Below are 27,449 nucleotides of genomic sequence, written 5' to 3'. Positions count from 1 at the left end.
GTGGTCGAAAATATACATCCATACATACATACATACTACAAGCTTTTGGATCACGTGGTATGCTCGACTACTATCAGCGAAGGAATAAATGGTTCAAAGACACCAATAAGACTGAAAGACCAAACAACGGACAGGCCCTCCAAGCTTACCAATATTATTTGAGACGAGAACCCTATCTTATGACTTAAACCAGTGTTTGAGCGCTTGTTGATTGAGAATAGATGTAAGATACAGCTAGGTTGTCACCTTGGTACATATACCAATGACCAGTTCCCAAGTGCTTTGAACCCAGCGGGCAAAAGCCCTTGCCTGACTGATCAGAAAAATCTCACTCCCTGTTCACAATAACATCTGATAAGAAAAAGGGCATTCTGATCCCAAACGGGCTGCTGTCAAAGGTAACCTTCAATAAAAGAGTATGATCTTTCTTAAGCGTCTAACTTCTAAACTGGTTTTGACAGGGGGTTGGCATACAGTAAGGCAGATTCGTCAGAAACAATGAACATCGTTTTGTCAAGGCGACTTCGATAATTTTCAGCTTATATTAATTATGTTGTTGACTTTATCAAGTTGCCGTGGTTCCCTGAACCCTGGTTTTGGGGAACGTAGCACTAGCACACCAAGCTCGCACTAGTGACTTATTTTGGAAGAGTTTGGACCCACCAGCTGAATATGCGTCAGTAAGGGGGAAGTTTGTTATCAAGACGCCTTTTCCCAATGATTGAAACCTCAGTTAACGGAAAGCTGAGTAGGCGATTTTGCTTCAAGATAAGTTGGCTCGAGTATTGAAGACTAGACTGGTTTATAACTTTCAGAATGCTTTGCGTTGGGAATTGAACATGGTGCAGTGATACCTTCTTAATAATGAGATTTGCGAACGAATCGAGACCGATTAAAGACGAACCGAGTGTTACTGTGGCTTAATTTGCTGTTTGTTGGTTCGTCTCATTGGGACCTAACTAGTTATTTTTTTGAAGTTCAAGATCTCTCAGCCCAGGGCCTTTTCAACCTACTAAAATCTGCAGCTACCTTCTCTGATAACCATCCAATAACATCATGAGCTTCGCAGGCGGTTTTTTTGCCATTGTATTTATCTTACCTCTGCCACCCTTACTCCTTCTTTGCCTGTCTAAATCGGCTAGACGAAGTGAATGGGGAGAAGAGGCTTGGGGATTTATGCACGATATCCCGGACATATGCTTCAAAACATGGGAAAAGGGTTTCTTCCAGCGTTTCCGCTGGGTGTTTCCGACGACACGAGACCTTTGGAACGACATCATCAAGGACACCAAACAGCTTTTCAACCAACTTTTCTGGAATGCTCGTCTTGGGACTCTCAAGTCTATTGGGATTAAATCAGTGCGGCTTCTACTCTCTTGTTTCGGTTGTGTGCTGGCCGTTGGCTTTTGGTCAATGACGTTTGTTATCGGGGCAGTCGTGAGCATCATTGTTGGGATGCTTTCGTATGGCCCGATGACGTTCTATCTTGCGATTGCCGGTTATGACAGGCAGGCACAGGTCAAGTTTGCGACTTTTTGGTTTTGTGCAAGTCTTTTCGCGATGTGGGGCTATATTCTGAGATCAGCTCTCCCGATCATTGGGGAATTTATTGCAAATATTTTAGGCACAGTATGAAAGTTGATTTGTGGTCAGGATCTGGAGACACAGCTGTCCAGAATTGACTGTCTCTCAGACTTTCTGATACGCGTCATACAGGCACTAGGACTTATTGCTTAGTTTGGAATACTTTAGAGTCTAGCGTCAGAGTGTGTTTGGTTGAAGAGTGGTGATTATTGGACTCGAACACTTAAATGAAGCAAAGAGATTCTTGTTTATTGGTATCATATTCTATCATCTTCTGTCTCTAGAAAACAATTGCGCTTCAGTCGAGCGACGATATGGTTCGAAATCTGGGGTAAACGATCAAACCAGGCATTGCACTCCCCAAAGGATTGGAATGTATTGGATTATATTATCGACCGGCTTCACCCCTGGGGGCGCTGGGTCGTGCTCACGACGACGGCGAGCAATAGCTACACTACTACATACCCTATATGCATGTCACACTGGAGAAAACCACTAGAGGCGAAAAACCTGTGTGGAAGAAGGCAGCGGCGGGGAGGGGCGGAAATGGATGCCCTGAAGAGGCAAAGACCTACTCCCGCAGAGCAAGTGAGATTTTGCATCTCAACTCCGATACCGACTCCTCCGAGTCAATGTCGGGCTCTCTGTCCTCGCGGCGTGGGACCCTCAGGCGAAAGGGGGAATGAGGGGGCTGTAACGTCGGAATGGGTTGTCCTGTGGCCGCTCGTGGTCATTCTGTCTATGATAGGAGTGATGGTCCACGGGCTAGTGTTATGTTTAATCGCGCCTGCAGCTGGGACGTCCTTCTATCTCATAGCTACTAGTTCAGGACATAAGACCAGATACAACACATTGCTATTTATGGCACATTAATAGCGTTGATTGTTGGCTGCAAGTGACCACGGTGTGGTCACCGTTGACTTACCTCGGTCAGCCCCGGCTCCACTGAGGTCAGGTGCACACTTGACCTTATATAAAAGCAATGCTCATCCGCCTTCACGCGCGTGTAGTTTAGAAGGAAGAGCGCTGTTATTCTGTGGCACCCTATTGTGCCTTGAGAGATCCCCTCAGGGCCTTGCGTTCTGCAGGGCAACTTCCAAGTAAATGCTCCCATCCACTTTACATTTTTATACACCCAATATTGATGAATTTTTATTTATTTATTTATTTATTTATCTATTCCATTTTTCGACCGGGTTCACCACTGAGAGTGCTGGGTCGTGCCCACGACGCCAGTGGGCAAGAGCTACCTAAGCTGAGTCTGATACAGGATACAGGTAACGCCGGGAAAGAGCCGCATAGGGTAAAACTGGTGTGGGTTAGAGGAAGTGTAGTGTACTATGTACAGAGAAATGTTTTTGAAGCCGGCCCCAGGTGTGTGCCTCGCTGGGACCTAGTCCAGGTCGTTAGTCTCGGGGTCTGGATGATCAGCACGTTGGCCTTGAGGGCGGGCCCGTTGGGGGGGGAGGGGCAACGGAGGTGTGGTAACGGGATAGGGTGCCCTGTGGAAGCGTCCCAGGCTTGCTCCCAGAGTTCTTCCTGAAGGCCCTGGACTTGAACAGCTGGAAGAAAAACGAGAAGGCCTTTGGGTCTAGCCTGCGGGCAAGTGGTTGTTAAAGGAGGTGAGGGGGGACGAAAAGAAGTGGCCTCTGGACACCGCACCGCCACAGGGGCACTCTTCGATAGCCTCTAGTGTTGATGGTACTCAGAAAACGCTGAATTCATTTTGGGGAAAGATGGAAAAACGCAAGACCATCCGGCGCGGATGATTGCGGACTATTTGACGGAATGGGCTATCAGGTACTTCGAAATTTAGCAATCAGAATCGAGAATGAGTTGTGTGCGGACGAGCAGCTGCACTGTTAGCTCTGAAAGATGAACTTACGAACTATGTTCAGCCAAGAGACATTGAAGGACTCCTGTCCACTTACCGACTGTCAAACATATATCGCTAACATTGGTCATATGTGTACGTATTTACTCGAGGCTCTGGGATGCATGCATGACCTCGAAGTACAGACCGTGTACTGTGAACGATCTCGATCTGCTAGTTTGGGCGTTGTGATCATCGTTCAGACGCGAGTCCCATCTATTGTCTCATGGAATCATTGCTCCTTTTTTAAACTGACTGCTCCGAGTTGTGATGGAAACCGAGGTTCCCAAAACACCACATCGAGTATGACTGATAACACATGTACTCCTTCGGAACGCTAATATCACGATTGTCGTCTTTCGCATCTTTTCCTTGAGCCCCCATGCGTCGACGTTTGTCATATTTCCCCGAGATCTGCAAAAGCGCGTGGTTCGTACACGTCAGCTATCGCGTGGATTCTCGCAGGTCACATGTACCGCGTGCTATGCCCCCTTTGGATGAGACGGAGTGAAACCCCCTCGACAACTCGACAATTTCATCCCATATCTTGTTTAAGTTAGAGACCCTTCATTCAGCATAGGTCTATTACCTATGAGTTTTCAACGCGTCCAAAACATCCCACACATCCTCCTCATCCTACCTCTCCCACCGCTCCTCATCGTCTGTTGCTCCGAGCAAACACGCCAAACGCCCTGAAGCCACATCTCATGGCCCTTTCTCAAAAACAATCTCATTCCTCCGCAACGCTTGGAGCTGCCACTTTGTACTTCCCATAAATATATCGCCACGAAGTGAGGCAGGCATCAAAGGATATGCATCGCGAATATCAGGAACTATATGAGGCTCGGCATGAGCGGTGGTTTTGGCATCAAGAGCAGCTTCAAACATTATTATCCCCTCAACATTTGTCGTGGCATTCCTTGGGGGTGATGTTGCCCTAGATATTGTTCACGGAGGCATTTTGGAGTTCCCTTTGGAAATGATATTTTATCGTGTTGTTTGCTTACAGAGGCGCACTTGGGATCTAGCGGTATACTGCTGTGCTTAAGCTTCCCATCGTCTGGAATGGTCGGCTTGATTTCTGTAGTAGGTTTCGGTTATAGTACTACTAGGGACATATCTCCTTGGGATCATGCTCTGGGCGTATAGGAGAGGGGAGTAGGAATAAGGCAGGACGATCCTGGTACCGAAGGGAGTGGCAAGCGTGGTCAGTCTTGTTAATCGCATGTGTCTGTTCATTTAGCGTTACTTGCGGTAGGAAACTTTGCTCTAGCAATTGAACAATGTAGTGATTTCCAATGTCACTGATCTATAAGTCATTATCCCATTCTGTTAGCTACGTTGCCTTCTGCAATCAATGACTCGACCAGGAGCTGTTGTATTGTAGCAGAAGCAATGAATTGGTAACCATGATAGTCCTTTCTTGGGCCTTGACAAGTTGCCAACCGCTAAGAGAGCTTTGAGTCTGCATGTGACAAGCCAAAACGTGACATAGCCCATGTTGTCTGCAGGCTCATGTCGACTGTAGCTAGTTTCTGGAATACATTAAAAAAGCACATTGGATGTCGTAAAGTCTCCTGTTATTCCAGCCCGGAGCAGCCTATTCTGCTGGAGTTTCCAAGACAGCGAAATTGTGGGCCAGGGGGTGGGGGGAGCGCCTGAACCCCCCAGGGTTTCCTCGAGGTCTTTGACATCCCCCTGTGTCCAAGTAACTTCCACCACTAAAGTTACACAACGGCTTGAAGTGTCAATTTATCTTTTCCGTTTCATATGGTGTCATTTTGTTCCTGAAATCAATAATCATCAGTCCAACCAAACCAGCGCTTCAAATACGTTAGTGTCCGTCTTCGATGGCGATTCTTGTCACATGGAAACAGCAGTCCAAGGAGAAGAAATATCCTCCACAGCTAACATATAGGACACCGGTGACGCAAGAGCTAATCAAGGGAAAGGCATATTTGATTGGCAGAGCCAGGGAATATAAGAGGGTGGCAAGAATGAGTTAGATAACCTTGTCACGCTGAGGAAAACCCCTGAAGATCGCAGGAGACCGCGAGGTATTCACAAAGGCAAAGGGTTTTTATGAAGGGAGCTACTTGAACACGATAAAGGATTTCTCTTGGTTTTCTTCTCCCCAACACAAGGACACTGAGGATCAAGAAAGGTCATTACACGTAGCAATTGACTTCGCTTTGCACCCCACATCGTCAGTGGCCATCATCTAACCCATTTGACCTATTGTCGATCCTGCCTGCACCAGATAAGTCACCCGTTGCAATTCTAGGACTTGCTGCAGATTGGACTACGCACTACTTAAAAAAACTCCTCTGATTCTCACCTACGGCGCATCTCATAATTCTCAGCATTCAGCTGGTCAGAAGAACTTGATACGGCACATGCCTACGCAACTATTCGCTCAGTATACGGCAATAGTATGAGCCTCAATATCGGCGGAACCAAGGTCACCTTTAACAGGCTTAGAAAAGTTGGAGCGAGGGCAATCGCTTGTCCGTCCCGATCACAATGGCCTAGTCTGCCTCTTGGAAGCCCCATACCTGCAGTGACTGACCCAGTACTCGAGGTGGCGTTAAACGCAGTACGATCTATTATGCTCTTCTGCTTGACATTCTAGAGGCTCGCTTGGACCAGATATGCTGCCTGAGAGTGCTCCGGCTTGGGATCTATATTGGAAGGTCGTTCCTCGGAGAGGATAGCAGGAGCGTTTGAGTCGCTGAGGGAATGTGTGGATTGGCTTCATGAGGTCTGTACAGGAGGGAGCATTGAGGAGGTAATTGTCGTCTTTCAAGACAGATGACGTTATGTTCAATTATGGTTTCTCAAAAGTGAAATTCGAGCATTTGGCAGGTTTGAGTGATTTATAGAATATGATGCCAGACACTGCAGTTTTACTGTCAACTAAAATACTCAGAAAAATTGTAGCATCATATATGTCCGGGAGAGACTGGTTCTCAGCTTTACCCTTTCTCTTTAATAGCAGGTGGCCCATGAATCTGTGGGTCAACGTTGAAGCAACCAAGCATTTTTGGGCTGCTAAAAGGTCTCTTCTTAAACGGTCTGGATGTTGGTGTATTATCTCCCTCTTAGTCCCCTCTTCATATCCGTGGGTATCACCTACAGGTGGAGCTGCTTGTTGGATAAAAATGTAAAGTGGATGGGAGTATTTGGTCGATGCCCTGCAGGACAGGCGGCCCTGAGGGGATCTGTCAAGCACAATAGGGTCTCACAGAATAACAACGCTCTTCCTTCTAGACTACACGCGCGTGAGGGCGGATGAGCATGGCTCTTATATAAGGTCATGTTTGCACTGGACCTCAGTGGAGCCGGGGCTGACCGAGGTAAGTCAACGGTGACCACACCGTGGTCACTTGCAGCTAACACTGCTTGTATTGAGCCTTTTTCCTGTTCGTCAGGTAAGTCCGCTTCTCGGCTTGCGCGGCCTCCTGTGACAGGTGATTTTTTCGGTAGTATCATTGGCGTTCTGGCTCATTGCCGTAGTTCCTGCAGGAATTGGAGCCCATAAATCAATGTTTAGGCATCTGTACCTGCGCGGCTGGGATATCATGTTAACGGAGTATGAGGAGAGTTGTGAAGAAGGCTAAGAGAGATACGGACATCACATTTTCACTGGTGTTTGGGTGACTTGTAGGACACTATGGAGGCTATCAGCTATCCATGCTGCTCAGATCATACATATTGTTGCTGAGGCTCCTATGCATTACAAATAAATGGCGTGAAGATATTAGGAAGTCTGGCACTTATAAAGATACGGGGAGTGTGATAAGGGTAAGGGTTAATGTAATCTCGTTTCCCATAGTGGGGCTTAGGCTTGGCAGAAGTACACACTCTCTAAAAAGAGTATAACTTTTAGAGGCCAAGGCCCGGAGCCTAAAAAAAAAACCTCTGCCCCACTTCACAAGTATAATTTCCACCCTTCTTCAAATAACAATACCTCAATTTTCCGCGAAGGGGTGCCCACTCCACAGAAATTTCCGTAGCTGACCAACATCAACCGGAAACACCTGAATCCAATATTAAAGACTTTAACACTTAGGCACAAACTCCTTAACCTATTGACCTCCAGCTTGGCTCTTACGTGCCCAACTTCTAGAGCGCACGACTCCCGCACAGTGCACACCGTGACTGACCATTTAGCCCTCAAACATGGCTCTCATTGTACGCTATTGCTACGCTATGCACAAAATTCGCTACCCCAGAGTGTAGCTAACCAGTCCCTTCATAATACTGGTTGTCGCTACAGGCTGTAGGTCAGTTAACCTCAACAGCCTCCATGGCCCACAACTTGGCACAGTGCCGTATCTTGATAAAGAAAGCCGTTTCCTCCGGTGCGAAGGTAGCCCCCTTCCCCCATCCTAGATGACTAATAACGCACTTAACGGGGATTATTATGTGAAACACAGGCCCTATTTCTCCCAGAAGCAACAGACTATATCGCTAGCAACGGTGAGGAGACTGTCAAGCTTGCGCAGCCCGTCGACCAAAGCGAATTCGTTCTCGGACTTCGGGAAGAAGCTCGCCGAGAGAAGCTTCCAATCCATGTTGGTATTCATGAGCCCGGAAATGACAGAAGGAAAGTTAAGAACACCGTGCTATGGATTGATGAGCGTGGGGAGATTGCCCATCGCTACCAGAAGATCCATCTCTTTGATGTGGACATCAAGGATGGTCCTGTTTTGAAGGAGAGCAGGTGAGTTTCTCCCAGTTGACGTACGCGCTATATCCTCACTGACACCAAATTACTCCAGTTCCGTCGAAAGGGGCAACAAAATTCTGCCCCCGTTCGACACTGCGGTTGGTAAGGTCGGTTCAGCAATCTGCTTTGATGTAAGCCACTGAAGTCTTCCAAATACCGTTCTTCGATTGCTAACCGCTCTTAGCTCCGCTTTCCAGAAATTAGCCTTTCCTTGAGGCGCCTTGGAGCAGATATCATCACCTACCCCTCCGCTTTCACCGTCCCTACTGGTAAAGCACACTGGGAGGTATTACTCCGAGCTCGTGCGATTGAGACGCAATCCTATATAGTTGCTGCTGCGCAGGTTAGTATCGCCCTACTGGGCGGATCGACTTCTCCACCATCTGACATTATTCATAGGTGGGCAAGCACAACGATAAGCGCATCAGTTACGGCCACAGCATGATTGTTGATCCCTGGGGAAAGATTGTTGCTCAGTTAGGTGGCGATCAAGGGCTGGAGCCAGAGATCGCTACCGCTGAGATCGATCATGAGTTGTTGAGGAAGGTGAGGATGGAGGTGCCGTTAACTAGAAGAACGTAAGTCTATTAGAATCCTGTGTTTTTAAGTGGCTACTAACAATGTACAGTGACGTGTATCCCGAAGTGTAAGATTCACCATAATGTCCTTCTATCAGATTGCTCAACTCTGTCTTCATTATACGTCTTGACGCCTTTCAGTGTTAAAGCGAGTTGATCGAGTTGATTCTGCAACATCCAACTGCCTTACATAACAAGAGCATAGCATTCATGTACTCCATATCCAGCGACGTCTTCAGTCGTCAATTGTTTGTTAGAATCAACACAGACCTTTTTTTCGACTAGTTACTCTTATGGACAAGAGCTAAAAATGACTTTGATCACATGGACCACCACTTGAAGCAAACCGAATTAATTAGGCCACAGATTATCTCAAGAATTGAATACAGCACGTTGGGGATGTTGGTAGCAGAAGCAAATAAACGGTTGCCACCAATATTTTTTATCAATAAATCTCGACTGGCATGGCAATGAGAACAGCTCATCCGGGGGAGTGAGAGAGGACAGCCTTTCACAACATGACCTTTCTTCATTCAGACATGAGCCGCCCAGGCAATCTCCTGATTATGCCACTTCGAGTGCCTCCTCCTCTATTACGCTTCATTCTCCGGTATTGAATTAGGCATAAGAATCTCCCATGAATGTCCTTGACAGCTTGAACGCAGACTACCTGTTACCGTACTTCACTTCATACATGTATTAACCTCTCTCCCCTAGCCCACTGAGCCACACGATGGAATATGAGGAAATAGCCCATTCTCTCGATGGTAATACAGTGTAAGGACAAACGCAAATCATCATCTCTGATCATTCCCGAACTGCAAACACTCCTCCGCCGAAAGTCATTTGTCTGGATCATCTTCTAGCATTTGTATGATCAGATCAACCACCTTGTCATCAATCCAGCATTTGGATTTCTTTGTCGTGTAGTATAACTCCTCCGTCAAACCAATTATATATCCTTCTCCCAATTCATTCCATCTGCCTTCTTTGTCATCCCTAGAAATGATATGGATCAGAGGAGGACTATCGGTACACATGTTGACCATGAGATTTGTCGCAATGATCCCGCCAGACAGATATCAGCATTTGAGCTGTATCTCTTCCACATTTCCTTCCACAACCCGGGTGGGTTAAGTGTACTTGGGGAGCCATTATAAGTACAGCTCCGCACCATACATTCCAATTGCAACGATGAGACTCTTCCAAGCCAAAATCTGCGACTACAACAGTTAGGTTGTCATTGAACACAATATTTTCGCTTTCCAAGCCATATGCATGATGTCGCAATTGTGAAAAAAGCGAATGCCGTTCAAGATGTGGGCAACTACTTTGTTGGCCAGGGACTTGCGATAGCGCGGATTCAGGTCGTTTCCGGAGTACCGATGGGAAAGTCTTATAGTTCAGTTGGAATGTTGTTAGGCATATCCTAGTGTCAGAGTCTTGTGCTAAAAACCAAACAGGAAAGGTGTTGCGTTTTGATAATTAAGTTCACAAGTAGGTACACACGGCGGTCGATCAGAACTTAGTAAATCTGTGTAATCTTGACTGAATATCTAGCCATTTCATACCTTGAATGGTACATTGAATTGAATTGAATTGAATTGAATTTCGACCTATCTCACCCTCGAGGGTGCTTGGTTTTGCCCGCGACGGCTACGGGGAAGAGGTGATTATGGGCTGCTTACACTATACTCTTTACACGCGGGAAGAAAGTTGGAGGGAAAAAACGGTTTGTTACTGTGAGAGGATATTATCAAGAGAATGGAGAATGAGGTTAGATGGGGAGAATACCAGAAATGTCTCAATGGCACAGACCGCCGAGAATCAACATCCTTGAGGTTTGGGAATCAATGCCTCTTGGCGTTGAAGAACGCCTCCTCAATGCGTGGGGCTATTGAGCACAGATAGCTGGGTTTATTGGATCACAACTCCATTTCACTCTAATTTTTTGACTACACGGGAGGCCCTCTTCCAGATTAAGCCCTTGTTGGTCATGAAATTAGGGAAGGTACTTGAATAGATTGGGGTGCCTGAGCTATCATATACCGGAGTATAACATGCAGTTTTTGGCGATAGGGATGGAGAAGTACAGCACGTTGCATGAGAGGAATGGGATATCAACAGCGGAGGATTCGGAGTAAGCGCCCGTGGTTAAGGCGGGCTTTATTGAGTATTAAACTATGGCAACGTCCCAAGTACAACGGAGAAATATGGAGCTTAGATTGAATGGAAGAGATAGGGAGATGATGAACTCCCAGGCTCACAGTTTGACAATCGTGGTATTGTCATGTCCAGCCGCCGAAACAAACATCACTTCGGTTTACCTATGTCCGTCAGTGTTAAGGCGCAATATATCTATCAAGTAATCGTAAAACTCCCCATACCTATCAGGGGAATCTTTCAGAAATACGGATATCCACAGCAACAGCACCTTAACACAGGAAACGAATAGGCGATTGTAAGTACGTGAACTTCTCCAGGAAGAGGAATAGCGACTTTGGAAAGTTAAGTAATTATTTTGTCTGCGTCAATCGAACAAAGGGTGTGGAAGTTGGAGGAACGATAAGAGCGTAAGACTTGCGAAACGTAGCGTATGGAGTAGAACTTAGGTTTGTGCGCGGGTTCAATGCTAGCGACGCAAGTTCGACCTGCTCGAAGCTGCGTACAAGTTCGTGCCTTCTGCTCTCATCTATCAATCTATTATCCGGTATAGTGTAACGGTTAACATATCGCGTTTTCACCGCGAAGCTCGGGGTTCGACTCCCCGTACCGGAGATGTTAGCCCCAGCTGGAGAACCAGCTGTTTAATGCATTTTGTCGTCTTTTTTTCGCTTTCTGAGGCAAATTATTTTTATGTTTATTTTGCACGAGTTTTCTTTGCATCTTTTCTTCCATCATCCATCTTCTGATGGAAGCTGAGGTGGCGTTAGGTTGGAATTGTGTAAGTTACCGTATTGCTTATCAAAATTTACAGCCTGCCAACTTTTTGCCGGCAGGCGATTCCCTCGCCAGACAATCGTCTCCACATATTTTCTCTCTCGGATGACCCTCCCCAGTACCATTTCATGGAATCGATTACACTTGATTGATGCGAGTCACCTCGAATCTATTTCTTATCACAGGACATTTCTTACCACAGGACAGCCAAATATCTGCGCTTTGGCTTTCGGTGGAGCAAAGTAACAAAGCAAACAAGAGCTGAGGATGGCTGATCCGTTTGGCTGATGCTACCTTCGCCACACCCTCTCGATTCAACGCAACACTGAGGCAGATGCGCCAATATTATCGCAATTTGTGCTCTCCTATGCCTTGTGCTATATACATCGAATATGACTAACTCACAACCACCCCCCAACCTCAACATATCCTAACATCTGGAATAACCCTGTCCGGCAGACGATGCGGTGCCTTCACGCCTGTATCTCATTACCGCAGTCATCACTTACCTCCCGTCAAGCGCCTGACGAACGTATTCCAGCAGCAGAGGCCCAACACGATCAGCAATGATCCGGTCGCCGCTCAGCGACGGGTGTACACCATCGCGCAGGTCGGACCACGCGTTGAAGCCAGTGTAGCAGTCGGCGATGACGATGGGAGACTCGGTGCTGTTCATGCTGCGCGCCCACTCGGGGATACGCGCGTTGAGCTGCTCGATGCCCTGGTTGCCGAAGGAGAGGGGAATGACGAGGTCGACCTTAGACGTGTCAGTATGCGTTTTGGTACGGGAATGGGATACGGCTTACGATGATCTTCATCTTCGGGTTCGCCGCACGCATGATATTAACCATCTTGGTGTACGCGGCAATGATATCGTTCGTGCTTCTGCCACGGAAAACATCGTTCGTGCCGAGCATGAACATGACGATGTCGGCAGGCGTGTTGCGCAGCCAGCCCTCGAGATAACTGTTGGCGATGTCGATGGCCAGCCAGCCCGAGTGACCCTCGTGGCTTTGGTCCCAGTTAAATGTCTTGGGCTGGCAATTCTGCGGGTTGCTGTACTGCGAGCCGACGTAGTCGACCTTGTCGGCCAGACCCGCGTCGGCCAGCTGGTCCCAAACGAAGGCACGCCAGCAGGTGATTTCGGTGATGCTGTCACCGAGGGGCACTGGGAATGGTGTTAGTCGCGTCCTGGACGAGAGCGCCGGTAAGGGAGGGTATACTGATCCTGATCTTCTGGTTCTGCCGCTCGGCAAGCTCCTTCTGCACCGGACTGGCGGCTACCAGGCCGGCGAGGGCAAGGCAAAAAAGGTTGATGAGCTGCATCTTGCTATCTTGTGACACTCACAGTACCAGAAGATCTTGATGATCCGTTCTCGGGGGCTCTGCTGCAGATTTGCTACGCCTTCTCCCCAAAGACACCACTTTCCCCTTATATGAGCAGCAATCACCCTCTGACTGCCCTCCGCTCTTCATATCCTGTAGACCCCATCGCCCATACCATTCGCGCCCTTCCATTCTCCCTCTTCCATGACCTTTCTGGAAAATATCTGGAATCCGTTTAAATGGGGCGCTTAATGTTCATCTTTATTATCCGGCCAGCACTAAGTGTTTCCTGTCCTCCGGGCGCAACGCTGTCGAAGGACCTTAAGCCCCCATCTCTTCCCTATCACCGTTCACGTGTTCATCTACCGGCTTAACGGAGACGCCCAGAAGTTCTCAACATAGCCATTGCTAACGCGGTGGACGTCGCAAGCGAGGCATTCAACTCTTCATTGTAGTATAACGAAACTTTTTGCGCTTGACCGGACCAGACCACCATGCTGTTCCGAGTTGGGAAAGATGTTGCTTTGAGCCAGGGAGGGAACTATATACGTGTGCCGAAGATTTTGTGCGGATTTAATGTAGACGCAATTTATCCCGGGTCGTCGGCGTTGGATCTCGGATGTTTGCGGTGCGGAGGGTTGCGTCGACGAGGCGGAGGTGAAACATTGTGTGGGCCGCGCAAGAATTAGAGCTTGTAAATTGTTCCTACAGTTGCCCTACGTATGTGTTCCGTTTGCTGGGGAGGTATGACCCAGTTTGTAGAGATATTGAACCATGCTGCTATATATCATACCGCCTTGGTGAGGGAATCTCTGGGCTTCATCGACGCCTGGGATATTTCGGATCACGCTCCGTCGATGTAGCACACCGATAACATACCAAACAGACCAAAAATGTTTGCCTGTAAAAATAGCGAAAAATGGACGCTGACAACTGTGAGATTCGAACTCACGCCTCTGAACGAGAGTGCATAACCCCCATCCATAGGGGAAGGAGGAAATCTCCTTGAGTGCACCGCCTTAGACCACTCGGCCAAGTTGCCATCTGTGATGATAGAATGTTCCAGGCTGACTTTCTAGCTTTCCAGGACCAACCAAAAGTTGCACCGTGCGAACAAGAGGGGCCAAATGTCTGATGAAGGATGGAGGGAGGTTTTGTATGAACTTGAGGTGGCAGAAACGTCGAAGTGCTTCACATCTCAATTTGCTGCGAGCAATATCAACAAAACATGAGAGAAACATGGCAATTGTGCTTTGCAATGTCGAGAAATGAAGGCTTTCCAGGGAAGAAGAAGGCAACTGATCGAATTTATTGGAAAAAAAGGACCGAAGGTTCCTTGCAGTTGGTGAAATGTTTACATCGGGGACGGTTTGACAGCCTGAAGCTCGTTTCTCGTCCCTGAAGACGCATGCTCGGAGGAAAGGTCCGATTAAGCATGTCGTGATTGGGGCGCTTGTATGCTGTCTACTTATCTTTTCAAGGCCACCAAGTATGCATGGTAGAACTGTTAACGCAAGAATTGGCAACATAGCTATGAGCTAGACGTGGAATGGCAACTCTATGACGAGACTTACTCCAAGATGTGAAAAGTCCGCAACAATGAGCCGGAAGAAAAACGTGTTCTCAGTTAAATTCAAGCAGGATATCACAACGGATACTATATATATCAACATCAAGAGTGTTCGCGCTTCCGCTCCGAAGACAAAACCTCCCGGTAACACAAGACCACATGACAAATATCCCAAAGATCCTCCAAGACACCCCATCCAGACCCAAAACCCTATGAGTATCACCTGAAGTCAGCTAACTTAAGTTTGCTGAGGAAAAAGCCAATCCCTACTCGGTTCCATCATAAAATCCGTGATATTAAACTCCCCGGGCGGCACGACCTGTGGGCCTTGCACCACGGCCGCAGACCCGTTGACTGCCTCCTCCTGTCCCGCGCCCGTTGGGGCACTCGCTACCGTGGCAGGCCCTCCTCCCCCGTCAGCTCCGGCCGAAGTCTGGGCTTGCTGCTGCCCGACAGGCAATCGGGGCACATTAAAGAAGTCAAACACATCCAAATACTCGAGCTCGTTCGGCTGAGGCGTCCTCGCCGCAGGAGTAACACTCGCGAAGCGGCTCTGCCATCCGCTCCCCGAGACACCAGGACCAGGACAGGCGGAGCCGATAGCATGCCCGATCCCAGAGGTCCCAAGTCCCCCGACATGTGCAGCTCCCCCGTTGCCTATCCTCGGCTGCCGGCTGATCAACCAGTCGAGGTCGAACGCCGTACGACGCATATCCGCTAGGATGGCCACACTGCTCGGCGTCTCGCCCCGTCCCTGGCGCTCGCTGTCATGGTATTCGTCCAGCACCCTGCATAGCAGGTTACAATACCTGCTCGCAATAGGCCAATACCTTCCCATCTCGCGCAGGGTATCCACAAACGGAGCGATCTGGTTTTGATCCAGCTTACGCTCGACAGTGCTGCCATGGACAAGCAACACGCGGGCGGCGACCCATAAGGTAAAGGCAAACGGAGGACCGAGCTTGGTGAGCAGGTTGTTGCTAACAACGAACTGTCGTATTTTGGCTATTTCTGCGACAGCCCCAAGGCAACGCTGGGATGCAAGGTAGGAGGGACGAAAGATGGGGGAACGGGTGGTAGGGTAGGCGGCAGAGGAGTGTAGACGAATGACGGCTGTATGGAAAGTCGCGTGAAGCATGATCCAGCAGCAGTTGATGGACTTGGCGGCGGCCGGCTGGTAGAGCTTATCCATGTTACCGTACTCAGGAGGAAGCTCGTACTTCCAGGTCGCCAACTGGCTGTCGAGCTCCTTGTAGCGCATCTGCCAGGTCTCGACGTCGGCCAGGGCGCTGATGTCGACAGGCCGCTTCAGAAATTTGTGGATATTAGAGAGGATCCCAAGAATCTCAATGTAATAACTGAAGGCGCCCAAGTTTTCGGGCTTGTCGATGAAGGTCCCTGAGGGAGCACCGCATGGGCCACCAGGCTTACAGCTGTCATCAGCAGGACTGAAGCAGCGGGTCTCAACCTTTTGATTCTTGAGCCAGAGGTCTTCACGACATGGTAGCTTGCGGTCAATCTCCCGGTCATCGACACCAAACTCAAATGCTGTCGCGATCGTCGCGTAACGATCAAGGAGGTACACCATCCAAAATAGCCGCCGCCTCGACTCCTCCTCGATAAAGTCACGGGGCTCTGGTAGGATCATAGCTCGAAGTGTGTAGATGGATGTGTAACTTGGGGCAACCATGAAGGAGTTGCTCTCGACAGCTAACCCCAATTGCACAACGGCCCGTGTGATCAAGGCCATGACATTCCATCCAGGTGGCCCGTGACTTGTCCCGCAGAGATCCAGTGCCAAGATGACAAGGGCCTGAAGCGTCTTAACAGACAGGTGTTCCATGCCATAAAGGAGCACCCGCTGTTTCGACGAGTCGTGAAAGCGCTGCCGGCTCTCATCTGTGAGACGGGGGTCTGTTGAGTATCGTAGGGTCGTCGCGACGATAGCATGCAGAAGAACTTTATCCTCCTCATCTATCATGGATTGTCCAAAGAATGTTTCGAATGTGTGTTTGCGGTGTAGAATAGGACACCATGTGTTGATATGTTTGAAGTAGAGATCAACTAGGGAGTACAGGAGGTCATAGGGTGGTAGCTCTGCTTCGTGAACGACATGACTAGATCGTTGCGACACAGTAGCAGGAGACTGCAAGGTAGCAGCAACAGAAGGAGCATTCCCATAGTACTCCTCTCCTGATGTACTGGGACCAGCAGCACCCGATAATGCGGCTGCGGGCTGCATATGAGTTCGAGGTGAGAGACCTGTCGTAGAGTAGCTGTCTTGCGGCACCTGCGCAGCAGATGGCTCGTAATCAATGGACCGAGAGGACTTTTGGTGCCCGTACATGTTCGCTTCAGGGTGTGGAGTAGGTATCGGATCGCTGTTCGGCCTGGAAAACATTGACGACGGCATTGGATCTTTCGGAGTCCCCTGCTCGCTCGGTTGACTCCCCTTGATACTCGGAGGATTCGGTTGTGCCGCAGACCCAACATTGCTGCCGAGACCGCTCCCAGCATTCATGTTAGAGGTCAAGACCTGCAATATCTCAGCATGCTGGCGTAACTTCTCCTCGAGCTTATCGAGGCGCTGCTCCAGCTCACGACCATAACCGGCACGTAGCCCAGGCTTTTTCCTCTCCTTATATTCGCAAGGGGCGCCATTGCGAGCGCACCATCCACAGGCAGGCTGTCCGCGATCGCATTTCACCTGGGCCGGTCAGTGATGTTGACTGCTTAGGGATCGACAGTGGAAGCCTACTTTTCGCTGCTTGCATAGCTCACATCTGGGACAAAGGACTTAACATTAGCATGGGCTTGGCTTAGGGTGCAATTCGGCAGAGCAGGTGATAAGCCCCTGACAGCACAGAGTGTTGACAGCGACGACAAGCGACAACTGCGCCAAGGAATTGAACTTACGACACAGAGAGGGGCCGCTTGCGCTTGCCTAGCCGAGTGGCCTCGTTCTGGTCATCTTCATTGTTATCGGCATCGTCGGCACTCTGTTGGGCAGCATCATCGCTCTCGGCGGGGTCAGGGGGAGGACGGGCGGGATGGTGTTGTGGGTGATGCTGCGCCGATTGCGGCTGAGGATGAAGGGAGTTCGGGTGACCATTGTATCGCGCAGCCTGGGCCTGCATTGTGGCCTCTTGCATCCTGGCTTTTGGCTAGAGGGCCAAAATAGGGGGTGGGCCAGCAGCAGACAACGGAGTACGCGTGACGTCGACGTTGATGACTGACCGGCGAGACACACCACCACACCAATACACCCAATACAGCACGGGAGAGACAACAACGGAAAGCAGCGGCGGCGGGACTCCGGCGACGCTGAGAGAGACAGCTCACAGGGCCGATGAGGAGTGGAGCGCGTCACCTCAGCAAGCGGCAGGCGTTCCAGCACAGTCGGTGGTGCTTGCGGTGTGGTGCGTGATCCCGTCAAGCTGGGCCGAACCGAACCCGAGCACCGAGCTTCAGGTTGCGGTCAGCAGCGTCAGCGGACGGCTGTCTCAACCACTCTCGGGTAAGAAGTACAAGGAGAAGGCCGAACAAGAGACCCTACGGACGGGCTCGGGATAATGTTGAGTAGAGGAGCGAGGTAGTAAGAGGAGAGACTTCGGCCGTCCTCGTACTGTGTGCTGCAATTGCTTTGATCCGATTGGAAGACAATTTCAAATGGTCCGTGCGTTATGGGGAATTGCAGCTGCGGAGAACGTGGGGTAGGAAAGATCTCACGGAACTTCAGGCCAGCGCTGCCTTTCAGGAAGCCAGAGGGAGCGGAGAGGGGCAAAAGGCCTACTTGTCGCATCTCACCTTTCTCCTGAGCTTACCCAATTCCAAACATTATTTTTGCTTCTTAGGAGGACGTTCTGCGGCCAACACGCACGACATACGACGTTATCTGTTGGCAGCGTCTGGTTCGGCTTGTGCGTGGCAGGTGACCATGTTTGCTTGCGACTGTCCCGCCCGCCGCAGAATCCCCAGACCTGTAATCTGCAGCCTCGTGAACTCAATGAGTGGTCGCTGACGATTTTGATCCTTGCATTTGCTTGGCCAAGTACAAGGGGCTTCTGCTCCAGATTGCTCTGTGCAACCCTCCAGCGTCCACTATCCAAGCATCTTGCGGCTTGCCGAGTTGCAGAGTCGTCCACTGCCGGCATCCAGCCATGCCATGAGATCTCGCACAGTTATGTTCGGGTCTTTCGTGATGAGATGGGACAGTTTTGACCATAATGGGTGTCAAATGATATGCATCTTCTCTTCTGCGCTGTAACCAAACTCCGTTGCTCCAAGACATTAACAGCCTTATTGTTCGGATAACACGAGTCTTACTCGAGCGACATTCTCCCTGAGGCCTGACCACAGAACAACACAATGTGGTAAGGACATATTTAAACCCATATTTACAGTATTGTTGATGTCGACGCCAGCCAGTCACTTAGAGCCAAAGATCAAGTCACAGCTTAATCGTGCAGTGACAAGGGGTCACAAGGCAGGCGAGCACAACTTGCAGATAATGCTCCTATCCGTCGAATCACCCTCCACTCCCTTTGTCCAAGTGTTTTTCCCGCTGCTCTAGCGCGGGCTCGTGGCTCGCCATTGACGGGAACCCCAATCATCAGCGCCAAAAGAATATGTAGATGCGACCAATATCAGGGCCATGCAGATGCGGAAGTGGGGTTGAAGTCCAAGGATACCAAGAAAACCTATCACCAGCATAGTCATCGCGGGTAATAACAAAGAAACATCAGAGGGATGCCGCCCAGATTTTCTATCGTCGGGTGATCAAAGCCCGATCGTTGTTGATCAATCAATGTTAAGCCCCACAAGCCAAGGAACATCATGGGCAACTGATTCAAAGCCTGGGCTAGGTATAAAAGGCTTGATCACCAAACAGTACTCATCCAGGCAGCCTGGCCTTGTGATACTTCGCTATCTTATTCATTCCTGAGGTTTGCATTGATCCACCAGGTCCTTGACGGACAGCATGCCCGGGCTGCGAAGCTTTCCGACCATCAAGACTGTGCACTCCTACGTCATTCAGGGCGTCGGCTCTGGTAAGTGCGCACACAACAAGTTCCAATTGGACATTTATACTGATAGACTAGGTGGCGACTATCACAATGTAGCGGGGGGTCACTGGTACGGGCTCTCATCATCATAGTTGAGGGATATTGTGGTAACTCTGCTAGGCTTGTCGACTCTCCCATCTCAACCCCCTGCTCCCGTTGGGAGAAGTACAGGACATCTCGGACAAGCTGGGGCATCAATGTCCTTGGGTCCTTCTTTGTCGAGATAGAAGCCAGTGATGGCACCGTCGGCTTTGCGACTGGCTTCGGCGGTAAGTCTCCCTCACTTGTCACACATACACAGAGTGTTTAATGGCCTCCGTGTGGTTCAGGTCCCCCAGCATGCTGGCTCATCCACCAGCACTTTGAGCGCTTCTTAATTGGCGCCGATCCACGAAACACGAACATCATTTTCGAGCAGATGTACCGCGCTTCGATGTTTTATGGTCGCAAAGGACTCCCTGTCGCTGTCATATCGGTAATTGACCTCGCCATTTGGGACCTGCTAGGAAAGCTCCGTGGGGAACCAGTCTACAAGATGATTGGAGGGGCATCACGAGACCGTATTAACTTTTACTGCACAACCCCTGACTCGGCGGCCGCCAAAGCTATGGGCTTCTGGGGTGCCAAGGTCCCCCTGCCTTACTGTCCAGAGGAGGGTCCAGAAGGCCTCAAAAAGAACGTCGAGTTCCTGCGCAAACACCGCGAGGCCGTCGGTCCGGACTTCCCTCTCATGGTCGACTGCTACATGTCTCTCAACGTACCCTACACCATCGAACTAGCAAAGGCCTGTTTAGACCTCAACATTCATTGGTGGGAGGAGTGTCTCAGTCCTGACGATACCGAGGGTTTTGCGCTGCTCAAGCGAGCACATCCCACTCTCCGTTTCACGACCGGTGAACACGAATATTCTAGGTACGGGTTCCGCAAGCTCATAGAGGGTCGTAACGTGGACATTCTACAGCCCGACGTTATGTGGGTGGGCGGTATGACTGAGCTGCTGAAGATTGCTGCCATGGCTGCTGCATACGACATACCCGTTGTACCCCATGCCAGCGGCCCGTACAGCTACCACTTCGTTGTCAGCCAGCCGAATACCCCGTTTCAGGAGTACTTGGCCAATTCTCCTGATGGCAAGTCAGTCTTTCCTGTCTTTGGGGATTTATTCCTGGATGAACCTATCCCCACCAAAGGCTTCTTGACCACGGCGGATTTGGACAAGCCTGGATTTGGACTGACCGTGAATCCGACCGCGAGGGCGAAGCTTATCCAGCTTGGAGACACAAGCTTATCTGCCATCCCTCCTGCCCCACATATTCCCAATGGCCATGCCAGGAATCACGAGGACAAGAGCAAAAAGTAAACGGGATTCCTGGGTTTGGCGTCTTAGGTTTTTATCATCTTTTTCCGACATACCTCTGGTAGTTTTAGGATCTAACGAGTTAATTGGCGCAATGAAATCTCAGACCAACCTTGCATTCGTCTGTCCTTTTGACCTTCAAAGTCGCTTCTGACTCAACCTTGCTCCAGACCCTTGCAGACTGACGTCATCTGCTCGGGGCTCAAATACCGAGCGCGAACTCCCCCCTTATCTTGCAGGCACACGGCCGCATCAATCTTCACCGCCAAATTGCCGCGGACTTCATCTACGCGGCTAAGCAGAGTAACAAAGACATGCATTTGTCTACCAGTGCTGCAGTGCGTGAACACGTCATCCTACAGTACCTTAACAGCACCTCGCTGTAATTGATGCCGAGATGTGGGTCCCAACCATATGGGTCTTCGGAACAGCATCGTCATAAAGTTAACCTCGTGATCTTCGTGTTCAGATGCCCCTGAGATGTTTTTGTTTACTTTTTGATTGAGTCTTTTTTTGAGATGTTTGAAGGTGAAACACCCCAAAGCCAAGTGACTACAGCTTAAGATACTCCACGAGATTCTTCAGATGTGCCGTCTACGGTTACATTCCCGAAATTCCGGCGCCGGTTGAACGAAGCTCTGCACAGTTGGCAGATGACGACTTTGGCTGACGCGATTCCGGATGACAGATTTCGTCCATTGTGTGGACAATGGAGACAGGAGTGCTTGAGGAAATGAGCTGACGCGGGAGATGGAGCGTGTATAAAAGGTGGGGTTGTGGAATAAAAAAGGGCAGGTCTTGCCTCGACCTTTCGGCTGCCACTGCCGTGTTTTGAGCTCAAATCCTATCACCTATTTGGGGATACAAAGAAAAGCAAGGAGAACGAAAGACTTTCATAGTTATACAATGACGCCAACCGGCCTTCTCCAAGGCAAAACGGCGGTTATCACTGGCGGTACAACCGGCATTGGCCGAGCTATCGCCCTCGCCTATGTCGCGCAAGGCTGTGATGTGGCAGTCAATCATCTTGACTTACCAAAGGACAAGGCCCATCTAGAGTCTCTGCTTGCTGAAGCTGCTGCCGTGAAGAAAAGGAACCCCTCTGCTGGTCGACTCGCTTACTTACCTGGCGATGTTAGGGATCCAAGCTCGGGACGGCAGCTGATCGAGTTTGCTTTGAGGGAGTTTGGCAAAGATCGGTTGGATGTGTGTGTTGCAAACGCGGGGATCTGTACCTTTGCAGATTTATTGGGGGAGGAAAGCGAGGATGAGGAAGGCCATGAGGAAGAGCATGAGGGAACCGTGAAGGTCAGTGGCCATAACGGGGCCAATATGTACTCAACCGGTGTCAACGGCAACTCCCACAGAGTCAACGGACGGTTGGACTGGGTCAACGGCTACACAAACTGCCACAAGAACGGCTCCTCTCATCACAGAATCGCTCCGCTAACCCTCGATCTCTACACCAACACCGTCCGTACCAACCTCGACGGCACCTTCTACCTCTTGCGCGCTGCAGCCCGCCAAATGGCCCTCAAACAACATCCCCCCGGCGGCTCCATCATCGGCATCTCCTCCATCTCAGCCCTTGTCGGCGGCGGCCACCAAATTCACTACACCCCCACCAAAGCCGGCGTCCTCTCCCTCATGCAAAGCGCTGCTGTGGCGCTGGGCCGACACGGCATCCGGTGCAATGCCATCTTGCCTGGTACTGTGTACACACAGTTAAACGAGGAAGATTTGAGAGATGAAGGGAAGAGGGCTTACATGCAGGGGAGGATACCGCTGGGGAGAATTGGAGAACCGAGGGATGTGGCGGGCCCGGCGGTGTTTTTGGCCTGTGAAGAGTTGAGTGGGTATGTGACGGGAGCGCAAGTGCTTGTGGATGGGGGACTGTTTGTGAATCTGCAGTAACAAGTTGGACTGTTTTCTTGTGCTAGGGCACTAAAGGGAGTTGAGGGGCTCATAGCGGGTGTCGGTAATGGCCTGTCGATCACCCTGAATGGAGTGGAGAAAGATCCTCGCCGCATTCTGTATTTTCGGTTCACGTATGATCTTTAGATTGAGCTGACTGCTTAAGAGGATGAAATATCGATAGAGTTAGGGACACTTAAATGAGATAGAACACCACCATGTTCCCCTTGCGAAGCTTTACCACTTCTCTGCCCATGAATCGGTCGCAGTATGCCTCTCCCACAAAATGCAAGCATAATCTGATTCTAGCGTTTTCACAGGTCTGATGATGAACGGTTGCTTTCTACCACAGAAGCCACAACAAGTTCTTCAAGCTTCGTGCCGTATGGGCTGATGTCTAGGCGTCCAGACGCTGTAACGAAGGAAATCATATGGTCCAAACAATCCATCGTCTCCCTATACCTCTGCCCCTCCTTTTCGTCTTGGCACAAACCATCTCATTTTGATGGCACTTTCTGTCATTCTTCCAGACGAACCTCCTCCACAGTGGCCACTTATTTTTCCTCATTCGCCACTCCAAGGGTCTGGTACCCACCCGTCTCAACCAGCCTCTGTCTGTTTCTCGCCAAATCTATGGAGAGGTGCGCCCTGGAGACTTTAACTACATCCTTCAAGTCTTTGGAGCTATCAGAACGTTGTCCTGAAAAGTCTCCAATTAACCTCCAATTCCAAAACAGGATTTCGCAAGTTACAGCTGGCGGCTTGTCCTAGCATCCTTCAGCACAATCTTTAGCTCCTGCCATTTTGCTACGAAGATACGGGAGTTGTGTGTCTCATGTTTGATTCCTAACCCTCAAGATGCCTGAATTGTCCAAGTCCATTAACCATAACGGACCCATGGCTTTTAGAAATTTTGACTCTCGGTATTAAGGCGCCACTTTGTTTCAAACAGCTTTCTTTGTACTTCCCCACTACAAAAATTACCAGAGTTCACCAATGACGGAGCTACCGTTAGCATTTCCGGTTCATGAACTTCCCGCTAGCTGTTTTGGAGAACATCAGGCAAAGCACAGTCCATCTGAGTCAGCGCTAAAGTCAAAGACATCTTCAGACTAATACGTTTTGAGTTCACATAAATCTCTTTACTCGACTTAGGTACATACTTTAGTTTGAAAGAACGCAGATTCCCATCGTGTGCTGCTTTCATGTTAGCCGCAAGTGACCACGGTGTTGTCACCGTTGACCTACCTCGGTCAGCCCGGGCTCCACTGAGAGCAGGTGCACACTTGACCTTATATCAGAGCCATGCTCATCCATCTTCACGCGTGTGTAGTCTAGAAGGTAGAGCGTTGTTATTCTGTGGCACCCATTGTGCTTGACAGATTCCCTTGGGGCCGCGTGTTCTGCAGGGCAACGCACAAGTAAATACTCCCATCCACATCCACCATTTCACTTCAGACAGCCCTTGGCGCTTCTTGGATAATCTTCACTCGGGAGGAAATATTGGTCATATCCCTCAAGTAAGGTTCAAGTAGCGATCCAGATCAAACAGCCATCCCATTGTTCATATATGTTGTCAACTTTCGGGGATGGGGGGCCGCAATAGGTAGACCAAGTAGCAGCAACCAAACCACATCGTAGCTGAGGGTTAGCGGCACTTGACGAGTCCACTGCTGCATCCCCTTTGGTGACCAGACATGGTAAAAATTGCCATACCCTCTCAAGCATAATACAATGTTGGCCAGGGTTCAACGGCTGAAAGCATGCCGCTTAAGTGGAAAAGTTAAGTGGAAAGGTAGATATAAGCCAAACAATTATGCTGAAAGCAGCGTCAAAACGTCAATTCTTGCCTTCGTTTCTGTTCACTACGTTTAATGAAAAAGAGAGTATCAAACACCTGCACCCTCAATCGTTCTTCAAACGCTATCTTAGACTTCCACTCTCTATACCTTATTACTATGGAAACCATCCGTGGTAAGCATAAGATGTCCGGAATCTTATTCCTATACAATCCAAGTGTAGAAATCAGCGAATGTTGTCCTGGAGCTTCACAAGGGGAGGAGGCTTGTTTGATCGTGCATACCTGTTTCTTTTTATAAGACCGATGGGCCGCCTGAAGAGTTTTATTCAACTGCGACGCAGCGTACCGATGATGTGAAGAGCATGGGAAATGTGTTAAGATATACTTAATGTTAAAAGGTAAGCTACAATCGGCACTTGCTAACCGTCAGAGCACTTCATTTTCCTCAAAGTACATATACTTATGATCCTCAGATCCCAAGCTCGCGGAATGAAGCTTGGAAGACTCTGACGATCCGTTCAGAAACATCTTCGCTTATCTCGTGCACTACCGTAATGCGATATGAAGCACAAGCAGAAAACGATATTTTCTGTCAACAAAAACACCGACACAGAGAAGTTTCTCAACTACATCCTCATCTAGCGTGCCGATTACAGCTTCCTTGACACAACTAGTGTTCCCACAAGATCAGCATCCAATCTCCACGTCTTACTCTGCTGGGGCTGCGTCGTTTCTGACACGCGCAAGGCAGGCATTGAAACTTTAGCAGTGCTTTTCAGCATCGCCTGGGGATTATAATCTTCCTTCCGCTCGGATAATGTAAAAAAAGTGTCCACTTGTGAGGGAGGTTGCTGGGGAGCAATTTGAGTTCAGAAGATAAGGACAGTCCTAGGCTAATTGTGGAGCGGCCCGGTATAGGAAACCCACAGGAGCTTGATGGAAATTGTATTGAAGCTCACCTGCCTGCGCCAGAAATTTACGAACTACTACGTATAGATGTCTGATAGAGATATGGGGGTCCTTCTCGTGCAAACGAGAAAGAAAGGGAGGTTCAGCGATTAACAGAGACATGATGCCAAATCCCGGGAGCCGAAGTCCATGATAATTAGGTATACACCTCTGCTAGCGAGGGCTCAGTTGGATCTACTTAAAATAATCAGTTCGCAGAAAGCCAAAGGGGACATCAAGTTGCCCTTAGATACCATCAGTATTCTACCGGAAAGGTTAATCTATCCTATCCACCCTCAGGCTGGGGGAATATAGTCAACTTGGGAATATCTGTAATAGATGTCAATATCTGCCACTTCCACGTGCTTTCAAAAGTCAACTAAATGAAGATACGCTGCGCAGAATACAGTATATAATTCCAATCCTTGAACTCAGCATGAAACTTGAATTTAATCCACGGTGGTTAACGTTGCACAGTACCACCCCGCTGTACTGCGGCTAAGGTCAGGCGATCCAGTCATTTTACTCTGGATATCATCTGGCTGAAACAATAAGCACGGCTCTTCGACTATTCCGCCCAAGAAGCTGAAAGTGTGCTCCCTCCCCTGCCAATGTAACATGGGGGTCGAGACGTTGTAAGCATTCAAACAAATCAGGATAGAAATATCAAGGGCAGGTTTTCTTTGTTGAACTATCAACCTGTTTTCCATCGATCTGCAATTGAATGTGGCCAAAACCAACCATTCGACCGAATAGCATCGAATCAGCACCCAGATGATACCACGATGGACATCGATCGGTCTCTGGGCAGTCTGGTTTTGGGACACTTCTAGCGCCAAGAGGGAATGTTTCCATCGAGACGGGACTGCAGCTCACCTCCATGTCCCATGCGATGCCGACGCTACCACAAGCCAATGTTGTTTCGGTGGTGAAGGAATGGCTTGCATGGTTTTTGGGGGATGTGCGCTCTTCAAACCAGATGGACAAGTAATGTACGAGGCAGGTGCATTTACAAATCAGTCGTGGGGATCTGAAGACAAGCTGTGTTCTCAAATATGTGACCCGGTCTCTGGAAATGGTAAGACGCATTTAATCAACTAATTCCAGTCCCATCTGGATTGTGAAGGTCTTGGTGAGGAATCCGGAGCTAATGTGGTTGTAGATCAAAAGCCGAAGAACTGTGCTTTGCATGGAGTTTCTTTTGATTATGATCAACTGTCTGGAGACGTCTATGCAATGTGGGATGCAAATCAAGGCCAGTTCAAGATTATGGTCCCACTGACCAGTGTTGGGTCTGCCAATTCCCCGAAGACAACGAGTACAACCTCACAACGATCCCAAACAACTATCAAAACATCAGTAGAAAGAACTCAATCCTCGCCTACTGCAACCTCTTTACGTGTAACGACGGAAGCACAAAGGGAAACGCAGACAATAGTGACGACGCGATCGGGTTTATCGCCAGAAACACTGCCGACAGGATTAAAAACTTCACCCACAACGACAGACTAAGTGATTACAACGATACAAGTGGAAGAAACGCAAACGTCATCGACAACCACAAGTTCACTTTCCCCTGGTGCCAAAGCAGGAATTTCTATCGGCGTTGTGGTCATAATTGTCTGTATTGGTGTGATAGTCGTTCTAATTTTAAAGCTGTGCAGAAAGAGAACTCAACTTGCTAAGGTGTTAGGCCAGCATCACATGGAGGCATCTAAAGAGGCACAAATAGCAAAGGAAAAGCCTCTCCTGCGTGCTCA

At 49.2% G+C, this 27,449-nt stretch overlaps 5 protein-coding genes and 2 non-coding genes across 7 annotated transcripts; 4 read left to right on the top strand and 3 right to left on the bottom strand.

Moving 5' to 3' along the window:
* Positions 1-7,639: 7,639 nt before the first annotated feature.
* Positions 7,640-8,839, top strand: CTHT_0045700 (nitrilase-like protein; the record flags this gene model as incomplete). Its single annotated transcript, XM_006694888.1, has 6 exons — positions 7,640-7,651; positions 7,897-8,183; positions 8,242-8,320; positions 8,374-8,532; positions 8,589-8,767; positions 8,818-8,839. 6 exons carry the CDS (start codon positions 7,640-7,642, stop codon positions 8,837-8,839), a joined length of 738 nt encoding a protein of 245 aa, XP_006694951.1.
* A 2,634-nt stretch (positions 8,840-11,473) lies between these two features.
* Positions 11,474-11,545, top strand: CTHT_0045690. The gene has a single exon. It is a non-coding gene; the product is annotated as a tRNA-Glu (tRNA).
* Positions 11,546-12,212: 667 nt separating this feature from the next.
* CTHT_0045680 (uncharacterized protein) lies at positions 12,213-13,033 on the bottom strand (the record flags this gene model as incomplete). Its single annotated transcript, XM_006694887.1, has 3 exons — positions 12,213-12,464; positions 12,514-12,875; positions 12,931-13,033. The coding sequence occupies 3 exons, from the start codon at positions 13,031-13,033 to the stop codon at positions 12,213-12,215; spliced, it is 717 nt and encodes a 238-aa protein (XP_006694950.1).
* Positions 13,034-13,960: 927 nt separating this feature from the next.
* CTHT_0045670 lies at positions 13,961-14,075 on the bottom strand. The gene is made up of 2 exons: positions 14,038-14,075; positions 13,961-14,005 (listed from the first exon to the last, which is right to left on the bottom strand). It is a non-coding gene; the product is annotated as a tRNA-Leu (tRNA).
* Positions 14,076-14,841: 766 nt separating this feature from the next.
* CTHT_0045660 (uncharacterized protein) lies at positions 14,842-17,740 on the bottom strand (the record flags this gene model as incomplete). Its single annotated transcript, XM_006694886.1, has 3 exons — positions 14,842-17,310; positions 17,385-17,457; positions 17,520-17,740. The coding sequence occupies 3 exons, from the start codon at positions 17,738-17,740 to the stop codon at positions 14,842-14,844; spliced, it is 2,763 nt and encodes a 920-aa protein (XP_006694949.1).
* Positions 17,741-19,584: 1,844 nt separating this feature from the next.
* CTHT_0045650 (uncharacterized protein) lies at positions 19,585-21,029 on the top strand (the record flags this gene model as incomplete). Its single annotated transcript, XM_006694885.1, has 4 exons — positions 19,585-19,654; positions 19,706-19,739; positions 19,790-19,938; positions 19,999-21,029. The coding sequence occupies 4 exons, from the start codon at positions 19,585-19,587 to the stop codon at positions 21,027-21,029; spliced, it is 1,284 nt and encodes a 427-aa protein (XP_006694948.1).
* A 903-nt stretch (positions 21,030-21,932) lies between these two features.
* CTHT_0045640 (glucose 1-dehydrogenase-like protein) lies at positions 21,933-22,940 on the top strand (the record flags this gene model as incomplete). Its single annotated transcript, XM_006694884.1, has 1 exon — positions 21,933-22,940. One exon carries the CDS (start codon positions 21,933-21,935, stop codon positions 22,938-22,940), a length of 1,008 nt encoding a protein of 335 aa, XP_006694947.1.
* Between the last annotated feature and the right edge of the window lie 4,509 nt (positions 22,941-27,449).

Source organism: Thermochaetoides thermophila (assembly GCF_000221225.1).
Source record: "Thermochaetoides thermophila DSM 1495 unplaced genomic scaffold scf7180000011818, whole genome shotgun sequence".
Taxonomy (NCBI): Eukaryota; Fungi; Ascomycota; class Sordariomycetes; order Sordariales; family Chaetomiaceae; genus Thermochaetoides; species Thermochaetoides thermophila.
Note: the sequence above shows the minus strand (reverse complement) of the source record. Positions and strands in the feature narration are given on the sequence as shown.